General features: G+C 54.2%; 3 protein-coding genes across 3 annotated transcripts; all 3 read left to right on the top strand.

The window, feature by feature from the left end:
* Nucleotides 1-180: 180 nt before the first annotated feature.
* On the top strand, nt 181-5,379 carry KD926_003065 (mitotic regulator LTE1; the record flags this gene model as incomplete). The annotated part of the gene is made up of 3 exons (XM_053097351.1): nt 181-554; nt 680-5,049; nt 5,132-5,379. The coding sequence occupies 3 exons, from the start codon at nt 181-183 to the stop codon at nt 5,377-5,379; spliced, it is 4,992 nt and encodes a 1,663-aa protein (XP_052958696.1).
* Nucleotides 5,380-6,194: 815 nt separating this feature from the next.
* KD926_003064 (DIL and Ankyrin domain protein) lies at nt 6,195-9,102 on the top strand (the record flags this gene model as incomplete). The annotated part of the gene is made up of 4 exons (XM_053097350.1): nt 6,195-6,378; nt 6,565-7,007; nt 7,110-7,514; nt 7,582-9,102. 4 exons carry the CDS (start codon nt 6,195-6,197, stop codon nt 9,100-9,102), a joined length of 2,553 nt encoding a protein of 850 aa, XP_052958695.1.
* Nucleotides 9,103-10,620: 1,518 nt separating this feature from the next.
* Nucleotides 10,621-12,186, top strand: KD926_003063 (uncharacterized protein; the record flags this gene model as incomplete). Its single annotated transcript, XM_053097349.1, has 1 exon — nt 10,621-12,186. One exon carries the CDS (start codon nt 10,621-10,623, stop codon nt 12,184-12,186), a length of 1,566 nt encoding a protein of 521 aa, XP_052958694.1.
* Between the last annotated feature and the right edge of the window lie 1,611 nt (nt 12,187-13,797).

The following is a 13,797-nucleotide window of genomic DNA, read 5'->3' as shown; positions in this document are numbered from 1 at the left end:
TTGATTTCCCACTGAAGTCTTCTTGGTTTCTCCGCGTCGTGTGGGGGGAGAAGAACGAAATAAACAGCAATAATAGGAATACAAGGGAGGCTTTGTGTGTGATCTTTTCTCTCTTCTCTACTTCTTTCATTCTTCCTTTCTTTTTTCTCCTTTTATTATTTTTTCCATTATTCTGGCGCCATGGAATCGCCCTCGTTGGCCGCCAGCGACTTGTCTAGGACGCCAAACCAATCACAACCAGGATTTGAACGACACTCCAACGCGAATGTCTCGAATACCACCGAGATTCAGTATGCGACGTCCCATCTGCGTCGCGCGCACACGGTAGCACAAGGGAGGAATATGGGCGAGAAAACGAGCTTGGGCTTTAGAACGGCGAAGGAAAGAGTGGCCACTTCGTTCCTACGGGTCAAGGACAGCCATGAGTTACTTCGGAAGCGGTCTTCTAAGCGCCTCGATGCTTTCCCTCCCCTGCGTGATACACTTGCAGGAGCGCGCGAAGCAAACCACTTCACGGTGGGCAATGTTGGACAGAACGGCAAGATATTTCTCAGGTAGGGTTGCCTTTCCCTTCTTCGCTCCCTGTTCTACTGAAGGGAAAACGTGGGTATCACAAGCTGTGGTCTGTGGACAAGAAGAAAAAGAGAGAGAGAAGCTAACCGGTCCTATCATATCGCAGGCCGATTCGAAATGCGTCGCGCCAGGAATCTTGTCCTCCACCTTTGGCCCCGGTCAACCAATCCGGAGAGGAATACCTTCACCCCTATGCACACCGCAGCCACGCTGAGAACGATCCTTCGCGATGGTCGAATTCCCAACTGTCCGAGCTACGCCCAGAGCTTATACCGGAAGAAAGTTGCGATGACGGCGAATCGGTCCATACAGAGTCGTCGCGCTCGGGATATCATCGCTCGCGGCCTCGGCCCCGTCAGAGAGCACACTCCTTCTCAACTATTTCAGAGCAGCGATCCGCCTCGCGGGTAGGGCAATACGGGGACTTTCATCTTTTCGTTGACCGGCCAGATGACCGGCCCAAGTCTGCAGATGGATCGTTACGCCCGACCCTGGAGATCCCGATCCCCCGGTATCGCATGGATATGCCGCGACTGAATGTTGGGATCACGCCGTTGCAAAGCTCAATTTACTCGCGAACGTCCACGTCGGACAATTTTCGGGCCTCACGGTTCCTGAGACACAACTGGGACGCTGCGCCGATGCTGGATGTGTACTCTGATCCAGCCCGGCCTTCTTTTGCCGCGTCGATGTTCTCTGGCGCAGCTGCCATCGAGCTTACTCAACGGTCCTCCACGACGGGGAATCCGGTATTCTACGATCTCAAGGAGCCCATCGAGCCGACTATCTTTGAAACCTTGGTGGCCGAGATGGATGATGAATCGGTTGTGCGCTATGTGCCAGGCAGTAAGGACATCAGTGCGGCGACGCCGGCGCGCATCGTTGCGCAAATATCGTCCGAATCCTTCATGGACTATGAACTCGTATCGGATTTCTTCCTCACTTTTCGCTCCTACCTCTCTACCGGCAGCCTTCTTGCTCTCTTACTGGCGCGACTGCAGTGGGCCATCAATCGTCTACAAGATGACGGGCGGATTATTCGCATTCGCACGTTTGCAGCCCTCCGGCACTGGATCTTAAATTACTTTGTTGATGATTTTATCCCTGACTACGACCTCCGTGTCCGTTTCTGCGACACTATCAACACCCTGTACGATAACGTTAAGGCCCGACATGGGGGCGGCATGAGCGATCTGAAGATTCTCATCGATCTGAAGCGCTGCTGGTATGGCAAATGCTCCGCTTATTGGGATTTCTCCGATCAACATATTGCCTATCAAAGCCCGGACCACATCATCGAGCCTGGTGGTGATAACCAATCCGATCTCAGTAATCCTGACGAGAATCAATTGAGCATTGTCCGAACCACCAGCAGCCAGGTGGGCGAGACTCGCGACGGCGAAAAACGTCCTCATATAACCCACCATGACCGCACAAATTCTGCAACCACGGCAAAGAGTATGCCGGTATCATCAGAAAGTGACCCGAGCGTTCAGCCAACCTCTTGCTCGCTACGTCCCAAATCCCCAAAACGCCTTTCCATGTCCTATGCCGAAACCAAGGGTCCTCATCCGGTGCCTCTGATTCCTACGCACCAACTGTGTCCTTCCCTCGATGCGCCGGCCTTGTCACCGGTCATTTCTCGACGATTCCCCTTCCATACTCATGCCCACAAACGCAGTGGTAGCTTTTCTGACTCGGTCCGGGACGGCCGAGCGCCCCTCCCACTCCTGAAGATCGACAACCAGGGGACTTTTCCAACCCAGGCAGCATTGAATCTTGGAGGCCTCATCCGGGGCGAACTATTCGCCCCGGCAGAGTCGTATATGACAATGCTGGCACCACCATCACCCCCGTTACCTTCTCCCACCGGGATGCCCGGGCTGGGCCAACGAAGTAATTCTGACATGGCCTCTAAACCACCATCGTCGAGTTCAGGCGTCAAAACAATCATTGGCTCCATACGTCGAGCGCTCAACAGCAGACATGGGGGCCATAGTGTCTCTTCGCGCCACCCTGGCGGACACTTCGGTCCATCATCGCGACCGAAAACATCTGCTCTGCCTACCAACGTTGCGTTTGGGTCGGATGCTTATCGGGATAGAAAGGCGACGGCTGCTGCTAAGAAGCCGGTCAGAATTGACGTTCTCTGTGACATGTCTTTCCGCTTATATCATAATGCTGCCTCCGGCTCGCCCCAGCCTAGAGAGGGTGAATCATTCCAGATAGGTGCTGCGCCGCAAGGGAAACACAGTCACCGGGGATCTAACCAGTCAACGACCTCCAATCTTCACAATACCGCGCTCGACCGGATCCGAACGAAAAGTCAGTTTACCGCAGGGAGTCAATCGATCGTCATTGTGGATGACACTGGTATGGGGAATCATATGATGTCCGGTGCAATCCCGGACTCCTCTATGGGACTGGAGCATTCCCCTCGATTCCTCGACGCCGAAAGTTCTCTCCTAACGCCCCGAGCCTCCTCGTTTCGCTCTGTGAGTCAAAGATCGACTGTGGCGGCAGACGAATATTCACTGCCCATCTTCTACGATGACGGGGAATCGAACTCGGTGCGTCGAAGCTCGCAATTCCTGCGCCCGCCCAGGCTTTCCGCTATACGGCGATCGACCTCTGTGGAGCGTGGGTCGGGGTCCTGGAAGGGAACGTCACCGTCGCTTCGTCTTCGAAAATATGCCTCTTTCCAAAGCGGGATCTCGAAGCATTTTGGGATCGCAGGCAAAGAGAGGGATGTTGACCGACAGTCCCAGGAGAACATTGAAAGAAATGCCGGCCCGATGCTTCGCAGGAGACCGGGAGGTGATCTGCGTCAAATGCGCAACGGCCCTGGGTTTCCAAAACGCACAAGTTCGGGGTCATATGTATATGACACCACTGACGGTAGTTCTATTGCGGAGAGTACGGCCACTCGTTCCAGGGATAATGCATCCAGGCCCCAGACTAGCCTTGTACCGCCTAATCCGCGACTATCGCTGATCCAGAACCATTCATCGAAGAACATGCGGGGCTCGTTTGAGGCGGCGATTGCACGCTTTGCTCAGATTCCTGATGATGACGATGGGGGAATCGAGTCCACACTGCTGAAGCTCGAAGGCAAGTGGGATGTCCCCGAGACGCCCACCGGTCCGTCCCACGAACAGGCTGCTCACACGCCTGGCAGCGCCCGTGAGCGAGAACTGTTCTACCAAGGTCATCATCAGAGACACCAAAGCGCTGCTGGGGATCACCTGACCTACTCGCAAGTCCGCAGTCGACTGATGCCGCGAAGACCTTATTCCGACTCCATCGCCGAATCTGAAGATTCGTTCAGCTCCATCCCGCTTCTTGAGCGAGGGCTTAGTGATGAGTCAATGAAACCCCCCGGGATGCACCGCACGACGTCTCACCCCGTTGTGGCCCCTCGACTGCACCTGAGTGACGCCTCTCAACGGGACGTTTCCGACGTCGAATCATCGCATCCGTCCATTGATATCGTGAAGGAAACGGAGAGCATCAAGCGCATTCCCCACGGATCGACGCTTCCAGTGGCCGTTCCCAGGCCCTTGAGAACCCGCTCGGCCCGGCGTTCAGGCCTCTCGTCCGAAATTTCGATGGACCTCATTGAATCCCAGGAAGCGATGGAGCAGCATCGTTTATCTGTCGATACAAGGAGCCTGGGCAGATCGTCTCTGGGAATCCCACCTCATCCTCTGGCGCACCCACCTTCTCCCCCTATGACCATACAACACCCTCGATCCGTGGAATCCTGCGCAACGCCCCTCAACCCGGTCCTCTACCAGTCGCAGCCCTTGACGCCAGACCCATCGCCGAGGAATAGAAATGCCGAACAGGCTTACGCACGTACCATCGCAATGCAGCAAGCTTCGGGCGACATCCTTTCCCGATCCGAAAAGGATCGCCGGCGTCAAGAACCCCAGAAAGTCCCTTCGGGGCCCGACCATGTGCCCTTCGTGCTGTCTTGCGAATCCCAGATTCTTGCCCAGCAGCTGACCTTGCTGGAGATGGCTGCCCTTAGCGAAGTGGACTGGAAGGATCTGGTTGACATGAAATGGAGCACCGGCTCCCCTGCCACCGTCAGCTGGGTGCAATTCCTTCTAGAAGAGGAGCGTCGCGGCATCGACATGGTGGTGGGACGGTTTAATCTCATGGTGAAATGGGCTCTGTCCGAGGTCATCCTCACGCGCGACATCCACGAGCGCGCTCGCACCATAATCAAGTTCATCCACACGGCTGCACATGCCCGCCGCATGTGTAACTATGCGACCATGCTCCAGATCGCCATTGCCTTGTCGTCAACCGACTGCTCCCGACTCCAGAGCACGTGGGCCTGCGTTCCACCCGGAGACCGCCGGCTCCTGAAGGACATGGAATTGCTCATTCAGCCGGTTCGCAATTTCCACGACCTTCGCGTGGAGATGGAGACTGCGAATGCCCAGGAGGGCTGCATTCCGTTTGTTGGTAGGTTCTCGCCCTCCCTTTTGCACCTTGCAGAAGGACATTTGAAGTTGATAATGAAAATGAAATCTAACTCGGTGAACAGGTCTGTATGTCCATGATCTTACCTACAATGCACAGAAGCCCGCCCAAGTGGCGGCGCGGGACGGGGAGCCGCTGATCAACTTCGAGCGGTATCGCACGACAGCCAAGATCGTGAAGAACCTGTTGCGATTGATTGATGCGAGCACGAAATATAAATTCGAGCCAGTACAGGGCATCATTGAGCGGTGTCTTTGGATCGCCTCACTTTCGGAAGAAGAGATTCAAACCCGCAGCAAACAACTTGCCTAGTCTTGACCCTGCGAGGCGAAGTACTACAGCAACGAAGGGATTACAAAATTCCAAAAAAAAGAGAGAAAAAAAAAAAAAAAAAGAGGGAAGGGAAGAAACCCGTTTTGCAACATCGGAGTTGGGTGGTTCTTGTCTGGATTTCTAATACATCATAATACCCCTGGATGATATCCTGAGCGTTTTCTGTTCGACGTGATGGACATCGTGGACGAGATGATTACGTCGTGACTATGAGATATATTGGTTGTATATTAAATTTAGCATTTGCATCTGCGTGTTTGTGTTATTTGGCTTTGGATTTAGCATTTGGAAGGCGAGTTTTGTTCTTTTTTCTTGGGCATTTGGAATCTTCATCCGGTGGTAGCGTTGCCATTTGATTGGGAGGAATGACTTCATACTTCAGTATGCTCAGTCAGGGTACAAACATTGTTTCTACAGGAGATCTCCTCTGCTTTTTGATTCCTATTACTCCGTAATTATAATGATTCCTTCCAGTGCCCAACGGGCAGAAGTGGAGCCAGGGGCTGTTTGGGATTTACAAGAAAGCTGCATCCCCCGGCACTCTTGAACTACGTAGTCTCGTCGGAACGTCAATCTCTCTCCCGCCTTCACTTTCCCTCTTCATCTTACTCCCTCCTCTTCTTCTTCCCCCACACCACACACCTCCTTTCTCTCGACAAGAAAAGAGGTGGTATTCCTTCGAATCTTATCGTCACTCGGTCTCTCTTCCTCCATGGAGTTAGCCGTCCGACCTTCCTCCCTTTCCTACAACTTCCTGACATTCCCCGCCTAATTCCATTCCAATCCCGACAACAATGGAGGCGACCGCTTCTCCCCGCGGCTCCTCCGACGACCTCGACGGTCGCAATGGCAGTGATCCGGACCTGGTCGATACTCTCCCTCCCGGAGGTCTTCCGGTCGATTTACCCAAATCTTTGGATGACCGTCGCTCTGTGCACGTCGTTCCCCAAGAGACCGAGATGTACGATGCCTGGCAAGGTTCGCATTCCCCCTCCCCTCCCTCCCCCCACTATTGTACCCATGCGGTTGCAGGATTACTCGGGCGATCTGAGATATTTCATGCCTGGTGATACCGATCGTGCATGCCAAAGGAAATCAATAAAAAAGAATCAGTGGATCGCTGACTCCGAGACCCCCGCCCGCGTCGGTTTCATGCATATACAGGCCAATCCCAATTCCTGACAACCCCCGTGGCGGCGAAACCGTTGAGCTTCAGCCTCGCGCTGGACGACCACTCGCACGACGACGAACACAGCCTCCAGGCGCAGTACGGGCGCGGACTGGCCTCCGCCGCGGACGACGACAACGAGTCGACCTCCACCGCTCGTCTCGAGGACAGCGACGCCCGGTTGATGGAGATGCTGGCGGCCCAGGCGGCCCATCGGGAGGTGGACTCGCTGGGCGCGGACGAGGACGCCATCGCGACCGACGAGAAACTGAAGGATTCCGAGAAGCGGGAGATCCTGCAGCGGGGGCTTAATATGGCGGCTAGCAATGGCGACGTGGATCGCGTGCATAAACTGGTGCAGGGCAAGGCGAAGGATTATATCGATGTGAATATGCCGGATGAGGAGGGCACGGTGCCGTTGATTTATGCGAGTTGTTTTGTGCGTGCATCCCCCCCGCTTCTTTTCTTTTGCGGTTGAGTCTCCGTGTGGCGAGGCTCGATTCTCGGGATTAGTTGTGTGCTGGGCTGACTGGGATTCTAGGGACACCAAGACGTGGTCTCGGCACTGCTCGATGCAGGTGCTAAGGTCGACCAGCAGGATCGCAATCAGTGGAGCGCTTTGATGTGGGCGATGACCAACCGACATAAAACGATCGCGAAAATTCTTCTGGACCACGGGGCGTCGCCGGATATCAAGTCCTCGTCGGGCGGCACGGCGTTTGACTTCGCTCAGCCGGGCAGCGAGATCTCGGAATATCTGCATGAGAATGGGTACAACTTTGGGCCGAGTGCGATCGAGGACGATTTCTACGACTCCGGATTTGCACATGGTCGCTTCGAGGAGGAGTTTGCAGAGAATGAGATGAAGCGGCGCATGATGATGGAGGAGAGTGCGATCAACCTGGAAGTTGATTTGTCGAGCCTGGGGCTCGACGAGAAATTCGACGTACGTGTCTGGCCAGGTTCTTGATTATTCTTGTTCTTTGCAGTGCTGACCGTTGTTGGACTGGTAGTCATTTGAAGAAGAGGACCTCGAAGAAGAACAGCAGGAGTTTGTCTGGGACCGATGTCTGAATGACCAGATGTTTGTCTTCCAGGACCACGAGTTGGAACGAATTTTGGACATCATCATCACCAACATGACTCCGCAACGCTCCCCCTCGCAAAAACCTGTGCCTGCCAACCTACTTTTCCTCAGTGCGCGGTATGCGCATTACCACGCCAGCCCCGAACTGCTGGCCCAGCTCTTGGTGTCGGCGACGGAGAAGATCAACGACGTGGTCGAACGCCACCAATGGGATATGACGATCCTGGCATTCTGGATGTCCAACGCCACTCTTCTGCTACATTACTTGAAGAAGGACGGCGGCCTGTTAGAATCTACGGTGGAGTTTCAGCTACACCTGGCCGAACTGGTCAACGAGATCTTCATCCTGATCATTCGCGACGCGGAGCGCCGCATGAACAAAGTGTTGGACTCCGCGATGCTGGACCACGAGACGATTCCGGGGCTGGAAGATGTCCATTTTCAGAACGAGTGGAAACTCTTCCGCTCGAAATCCAAAGCCAAAGCCCCCGAACCCGCCGAGAAGCGCTTTCGGCCGCCCTCTCCCCGCCGGCGAGCGCAGATCTCACCACGCAACATTACCTCCCTACTGTCGTCGACCCTATTTGTCCTTGACCTCTACGACGTCCACTCCGTCATCACTACGCAGATCATCTCGCAGCTCCTCTACTGGGTGGGGGCCGAGATCTTCAACCGCATCATGACCACCAAGCGATATCTGGCGCGCACCAAGGCGATGCAGATCCGCATGAACATGTCGACCCTAGAGGACTGGGCTCGCAACAACAACCGGCAGCCGGAGCACTACGAGAACGGGTCCACCAGCTGTACGGGTGAAAGCACCATGGAGGCGGCGCGCCGGCACATGGCGCCCGTCATCCAACTGCTCCAGTGGCTGCAATGCTTCTCGTCGCTCGGGGACGACTTCGAGTCGCTGGTGACGACGTTGCTTCAACTGCAACAACTGACGCCAGCGCAACTGCTTCACGCGGTCAAGTCGTATCGACCCGAGGTCGGGGAGAAGGGACTGACCAAACCGGCGATGAAGTTCTTGATCGAGTTGCAGCGCGACCCGGACCTGCTGCACCGGGAGCAGGCCAAGATACAGCAGGCGCACAGCACGCCGGCGGCCGGATCCGCCTCCGCCGACGAGCGCCCTGGGACACCCCGCGCCGACCAAGCGACGCCGCGCACGTCCGAGGCGCCCGGCACCCCCGAGCGGTCGGGACGAACGTCGACGTCGATAGCCTCGCCGGCATCGACTAACGCGTCGCGTATGGACGATCGCAACGGAGCCAACGGCATCTTTTTGGATCCGTCGTTGACGCTGCCCTTCTCGTTACCTACCAGCACGGACATGTTGATCAGCTACGGAGCGGGATGGGGCGGGACGAATCGTGAACGAGCACGCAAGTATATTCCGACCGTGCCACCGGAGGTTTTGAGTCGATTTGATCGTGATAGTTAGAAAAAACAATTAGACAAGGGAAGGGAGAAGTACGGTGTAGAGTGGCAGGAGGAAGAACGAGGTGGAGGAGGAGAGGAGAGAAGCGGGCAAGGCGAGGATGGCCGTTGTGTGATATACCCCCCGTTCAGTCGGATGATTCTTTTCAATTCGAGTATATAGGATTTTTGTGGCCGAGGGCATCCTCTGTAGTTCCGACGTACGGAGTAGTAGGAGTAGAAGGAGTCCACTGTAGATAAAAAAAAAAAAAAAAAAAAAGGAGGCAATCTCCAGCAGATGGCGATGTTCATTGGGCTTACTCCATCCGGCGTCCGGCGAGATCAAGATGAAACCGCCTCGTCTGGCGACCAGCAGCAAAGTGGCTCCAAACGGTTCCCCCCCGGCCGAAAAAGGGCAGCAGAGTGCCAGGCATCGACATTTCGTCTTGGATTAATTTTAATTCAAGCCTTTTTGGGGGCCTTATTGGTTCCCGCGGGCCCCGTTGATTCCCGTGGGTTGTCTGGTCTTCCTTTTTGTGCTCGGGGGGGTTCGTGGAGGAGGGCTTCTTATAAGGCGGGAGAGTTCCTGCAGAAGTGATTTAAGTCTGATCTGATTCTGTGAATTTCATTCTGATTTCTGACTGTGTTCTCTCTCTCTCGACGTGGTTGAACGGACCGAGCCGTTCGAGGGGCAGTTGGAAAAAGAAAAGAAACGAGACAGACTTCCAAGACTTTGTCGCACTACTAGCCTTACGGGCTGGCCGTCAGCACGCAGCAGGGCTGTCGAGTACGCAAGGATGCTCTAGTGGCCGCCGCCAAGCCTGCCGATCCACTCGACTTCCACTGAAGTCATTCTTCTTCTTTCTTTCTGTCTTTTCGGTCAGTTGTTCTTTAAGACTTAGGAGACTCCAAGTCGACGCAGCCGAGACGGCGTGTCTTCCCAAGGGCCCTTCGGTAAGGCATCTTCCCAGGCACCCAGGCCCCCAGACACTCAGGCACAGGGGGAACCTGAGGCAGTCAGGCCTGTTTCCCGAACGGGTTAGCGCCAACGGAGCTGGCCACTTTGGGAAAACTGGTCTTTCCTCATTGGGCGGTTCCCTCATCGGGCGATCCGGGGTCTTTTCTGAGTCTTTTGTATGCTTCTCCTGCCTCTCTTCTCTTCTTCCCTCTCTCCCCGTCTCTCCTTTTCTGATTTTCTGGATCTTCATCATCATCATCCTCCTCCTCATCAACATCTGCTCCCTCCGACATGCATTGACTCTTTTCCTCCGGCGGAAATGGTGGGACTCCCATCGACCCATCCCGCCGTCTTTGTTTTCCTTTCCCCGCGTGTCTTCAATATCTTTCTGCCTATCTGTCGAACAGCCCTATCTGGAATTGAGTCCCCACCGTTCACCGTTCACCTTTTTTTCTTTTCTTTTTCCCTTTTCCCTTTTCTGCTTTCCCCTTTCGTTCTTCTTTCCTCCCCTCCCCCCCATTTCCCCTTCTTTTCCTTCCCTCCGCGGTCCTTCCCCCCTCCCAAGCTGTCCGCTCCCTATCGAGGATGCTGCTTACCCTGAAACCTTCCTCCCAGAACGGAGTGAAAGGGCCTCCCCATGACTACGCCATCGTTCGTCAGTCCATTCCTGCCGCCCCACGGTCCTCTCCGCCCCCGGCGGTCTCGGAACCCCAGACACAGAGCATGGAGTCCTCGCGGAGAGGATTGCCGCCTCCCTCTGCCTTGACCCTGCCGCCGCCCGACGTTGCTTTCGCCGCCGCGAACCCTATGAATCAACCACATCAACAACCCCTTCCGCCCCCTCCGCCCCCTCAACGGCAGGATTCGGATGCCTCCTATTACTCTTGGCTCGAAGCCAAGGCCGAGGAAGACCGCCGGAAGCAGGAGGAGGAGAAGACCCGTCAGGAAACCTTGCGCCTGGAGCAGCGCCGGATCGAACAGAGTATGTTGCGGGATTCCCTGCATGCTGGCGTCCCGCCGCATATGATCCCGCTCATCTTCGCCGGCATCAGTCAAGGCGGCGTGCCTCAATCCGTCCTGGAAGTGACCCAGCAGTACATAACACAATCCGCTATCCCTCCGCCGCGGGGACCCCCGGCAGCCCCCTCGATGCCCGGCCCGTCGCACTCGTCACAACGGCGAGGGCCTCATGTCCGTCGAGACTCTCGTTCTATCCCCTCTTCCTCTGCTTCTTCTTCCTATCCGTACGTGACGTCGACGCAACAGCCGGTGGCTGGACCCGGAGTGCTTCTCTCACAACCGTTGCATGCCTCAGCCCCCTCGTCGACGCCGCCGTCGTTGAGCAGGTCCTCAGACCCCCGTGTAGCCCCGAGCATGTCCCGGCTCAACCCCGGTGAGTCGCAGGGTTCCCATCAACAACCTGCAATCAACCTGAGCAACGTACATTATGCCCCGGGCTCTTCGGTACCGCTCTCGCAACCTGCGGCCGGAAAATCCGATTCGCAACCGCGTCCGTCGCCGCCGTCTCTGTATTTCCACCACTGGGTCCCTCCAGCGCAATCGCATCCCAATACTCCGTCGGGCAGAAACCGACAGGAATCCCCCGGGACCTCGCAAGCTCCCCGTCGAGCCGACTACCAGAGCTCGCCGGGTCGCAAAAGAAAGGCGCCGGGCCCTCACCAACAAGCTCCACTGCCGTCCTCGCGTCCGTCGGACACTTTTCCTGGTTCCTCTCAGAATTCCCGCTCAGGGTCTCCCATGACTGCGCGGCCGGCAGAGCAGTCTTCACACACTCGTAAACGGAGTGATGCGTCGAACCCGTACGATATCCGCATGACTGATCATCAAGGCCCCGAGTCGACCAGTAGGCGAGCCAGTGTGACGCGGCCTGCGATACGAACGAGGACATCGGCGGAGGAAACCAGCTCGGAGAGGGGCTACAGTCGCACAGAGGACCAGGACCGCAGCGAGTATCCGTCTCGATTCGAGAGCCACGCCAATTATTCCCATCGGGCGTCCCAAGGCCCTTACGCTTCTAGCGCTGGTACGGCACCTCCTGATTCTGACGAAGATAGTAGTCCTGGTCATTCTCCTCGGACGGGGCTTTCTCGCCGGTTAAGGCGGTCTGATGCATCCCCGCGAAGACAGTAGCTCGACGGCACGAGTTGATGCCAGCATTCAGACTAACAGTACATGCCAGAGTCCACGGTGCTAGAGTCGTGTAGACGACCTCTAGTGTAACCATATCTGACAGACATCTTCAATCTGTCCGTCATAGTTGCACATCTACACCAAGTGGATGTTCATCCATCAATGGATCACTGTATATTTATCTGCCAATTAAAATGGCTCGATCCGAATTCACCTGATTTACTGACTTTGCCTACTGGCTACATACAGACTCTCCCCTTTGCGGTTCCTTATGTCTTCTTCTCCTGTTATTTTTATTACCACTACCCCTTTATTTGTCTATAAATGTATCCTTCCAGTTGCTCATCTGGTATGGTAGCTGGACTTCCTTACCAAGGTCTGATGCCGGCCGGGTGCGCGGGTAGGGCTACGCCTTGGAAAGGAAAGCTCGCAAGAAGAGTATTTAGCGAGAAAAAGAGTTGATTTCTTGGCGAGGCGTTCCGGGTTGATATGTTTTCTAATTATACGGGTCATTTTCATTCTGTGTGTTCAATCGGTAGCATTGGCATTGGCATGGTTGTGGTCATGGCTTTTCAGTCTTGGTTTGATGATGGTGTGGTCGTATATAGATCGATACCAATTTGATTTCTTGTCATTCATTCATTCATTCATCTCTATTTTGGAGGGGGTATGTTAATTCGTAGGTATTTTATTCGTAGTTCTTTTGTCTGTCTTGTGTAGAATGGTGTGTCCAATGTCTAGTCTGATGACTGTTCTAACTATGCACTTTACCAGGCTTATGTACTCATCTCCATGAACTCAACGGCAGCAGAATTCATTAGACAGCTTTTTTTTTTACGGAGCCAAATCCACCCGACACAAGACAGACAGTTTGCATGTAAATTTCAATCAATTGATGTATACTATATGTAGATATATCAATAGATAGATACATCCATCCACAACTAAAACAAGGAAACAGGTAGATAAATAGAACACAGAGCAGGACAAGAACAGCGACCTAACAAGTACCAACCAAACAATTCAACCAAGCAACTAACAGGAAAAAAAAGGGGTATCTGGTTTGATTCAGTTCAGTTCTTTTTGGCTTGCTCGCTTCACTCATCGGATTGGATTGGATTGGATTTCGTCCCAACGGAGTGAGTGAGTGAGTGAGTGGATGAAAGGAAAGGAATATATGAGGTGTTGATTGATTATAGAGACATGAGATAGGACAAAAAAGAGGGAAACGATAAGATAAGAGAGAGAGGGAGAGAGGGAGGCAAGGATGAAAGTGAAACATAAAGAGATAGGAAATCGATGGATAGAGATAGACAATGATAGTTAGGGAAGGTAAGGAAGGAAGGAGGAACAAGTAAACAAGGAAAGCAGAGTATCTGGTCTGGTATGATGTTAGGAAATAACATGTGCTGGTTTTGCACGGAGGGAGGGGAGATCGACCGCCATCGTCATGATGGACGACTCAGATCAAGGATTATGTATGATATGATTGATGATATATGAATATGTATGGTAGGTAAGGTGCCAATAATGAATGAATGATAAGCGACAGTTAGACCAGGTCAAGGTAATTGATGGACTCGAACATGGGGATGCAGTATAGGGTGGATA

This window comes from Aspergillus affinis (assembly GCF_023601865.1).
Source record: "Aspergillus affinis strain CMG 70 chromosome Unknown NODE_16_length_405296_cov_86_143545, whole genome shotgun sequence".
NCBI lineage: Eukaryota > Fungi > Ascomycota > Eurotiomycetes > Eurotiales > Aspergillaceae > Aspergillus > Aspergillus affinis.
Note: the sequence above shows the minus strand (reverse complement) of the source record. Positions and strands in the feature narration are given on the sequence as shown.